Below are 1,660 nucleotides of genomic sequence, written 5' to 3'. Positions count from 1 at the left end.
CCTGCCGCAGCGGCTCCGGCCTCGTGGGGCGCCAGGTCAGCTCCGCGGCCGGGAACATCCCACGGCCCTGCCCAGTCCGGGGTCATTCCCAGTACCCCATACCCATCTCCCTAGGGCCCTCCCCCGCATGCAGGAGCCATTCCCAGGAGACCAGATCCATTTCCCTATATCCCTGCCCCAGACCCAGTGCCCCAGACCCATTTCCCTATGTCCCTGCCCTGGATCCAGAGCCATTCTCAGCACCCCAGACCCATTCCCCTATATCCCTGCCCCAGACCCAGCACCCCAGACCCATTTCCTTATGTCCCTGTCCTAGATCCAGGGCCATTCTCAGTACCCCAGACCCATTTCCCTATGGCCCTTCCCCGGATGCAGGGGCTATTTCCAGCAGCCCAGACCCACCTTCCCTATATCCCTGCCCCAGACCCAGGACCCCAGACCCATTTCCCCATATCTCTGCCCTGGATCCAGGGCCATTCCCAGTACCCCAGACCTATCTCCCCATATCCCTGCCCCAGATCCAGGGGCCATTCCTGACCCCAGCCTCTTGTGTCCCTCTGCCCTGGGGATATCCCCACTGCCCTTGCTGCTGGATTTTTCCCTGATCCCACTCCCCTTCTGCTCAGCTGGAGGAATTCCTCAACCATTCCTCACCCTTCTCCATCTGGGTGAATGGGGAGCGCATTGACTCCCTGCTGGAGCGGGACCAGCGCCAGGAGAAGCAGTTGGAAGACCTGGAAGAACGTTTTGGCCTGCTGGAAGATGGGATTGAGGACATCTTCCAGGACAGCACCCAAGTCTATGGCCGGATGTATCCCTTTTTCCAAGCCCCTTTTGGTGGCTTCCGAGAGGCTTTCCGGCCCCCAGTCCAGCACGTTCGCTTCCCCCAGCGCAGCCACAGGTTTTCCCGGGATCTTCATCCCTTTTTCCAGCATCCTCACCATGGATTCCACCACCTGTTCCAGCCTCTCTTTGAGATGACACAGAGGATGCTGGAGGATGCCCACAGCAGCCTGGAGCTTCCCTTGGGTGGCTTTGGTCCAGGTAAAGGTGTATCCCAGCAGGATGGGTGCTATGGGATTCCCAGTTTGGCTGGAAGCAGCTTGTTTATGGATAAGCTTCCTGGAAAATTCCTCCTTCTTGTTTGAACTCAAGAGGATGAGCTAATCAGAGAATCCCCAGGGAGCACAAGAATCAGAGACTCTGCTCTTTAGAGAGCCAGGCTGGGATTTTGGGATGTTGTCCTACTCCAATCTTGGCTGCTGGAGCTGCTGCCATCCTGGGAAGCTGTTTATTTTGGGATTGCTGCAACCTGGTGCCGTCACCGGCTGCCACTGCAGCCCTGGGGGAAAAGGTGTCAAAATTCCGTGGGAAAAGCACTTTGATGGCATACTGGGGAGTTGGGGGGGTGCCCTGGGGGGTTTTGGGGTGCTGAGGCGGCACTGGGCTTCCAGCAGAGTCCAGGAATTTCAGCGACGAGCGGATGGTGTGCCGGGAGATCCGGAGGAACTCGGCCGGATGCCTGCGCATGAAGGATCAGTGTGACAAGTGCCGGGAGATCCTGGCTGTGGGTGAGCTGGAAAAGGGGATGGGGATGGAGTGGGGATGGGGATGGGGTGGGGATGGGATTAGGATTGGATGGGGATGAGATGGGGATGGG

At 58.7% G+C, this 1,660-nt stretch overlaps 1 protein-coding gene across 1 annotated transcript; it reads left to right on the top strand.

The window, feature by feature from the left end:
• Positions 1-8: 8 nt before the first annotated feature.
• CLU (clusterin) lies at positions 9-1,571 on the top strand (the record flags this gene model as incomplete). Its single annotated transcript, XM_009083762.1, has 3 exons — positions 9-35; positions 627-1,044; positions 1,458-1,571. Coding segments are annotated over 3 exons (559 nt in total), but the record flags the coding sequence as incomplete, so codon positions are not given.
• Positions 1,572-1,660: the final 89 nt, after the last annotated feature.

This window comes from Acanthisitta chloris, unplaced genomic scaffold (genome assembly GCF_000695815.1).
Source record: "Acanthisitta chloris isolate BGI_N310 unplaced genomic scaffold, ASM69581v1 Scaffold41361, whole genome shotgun sequence".
NCBI lineage: Eukaryota > Metazoa > Chordata > Aves > Passeriformes > Acanthisittidae > Acanthisitta > Acanthisitta chloris.
This window is presented reverse-complemented; position numbering and strand designations above follow the sequence as displayed.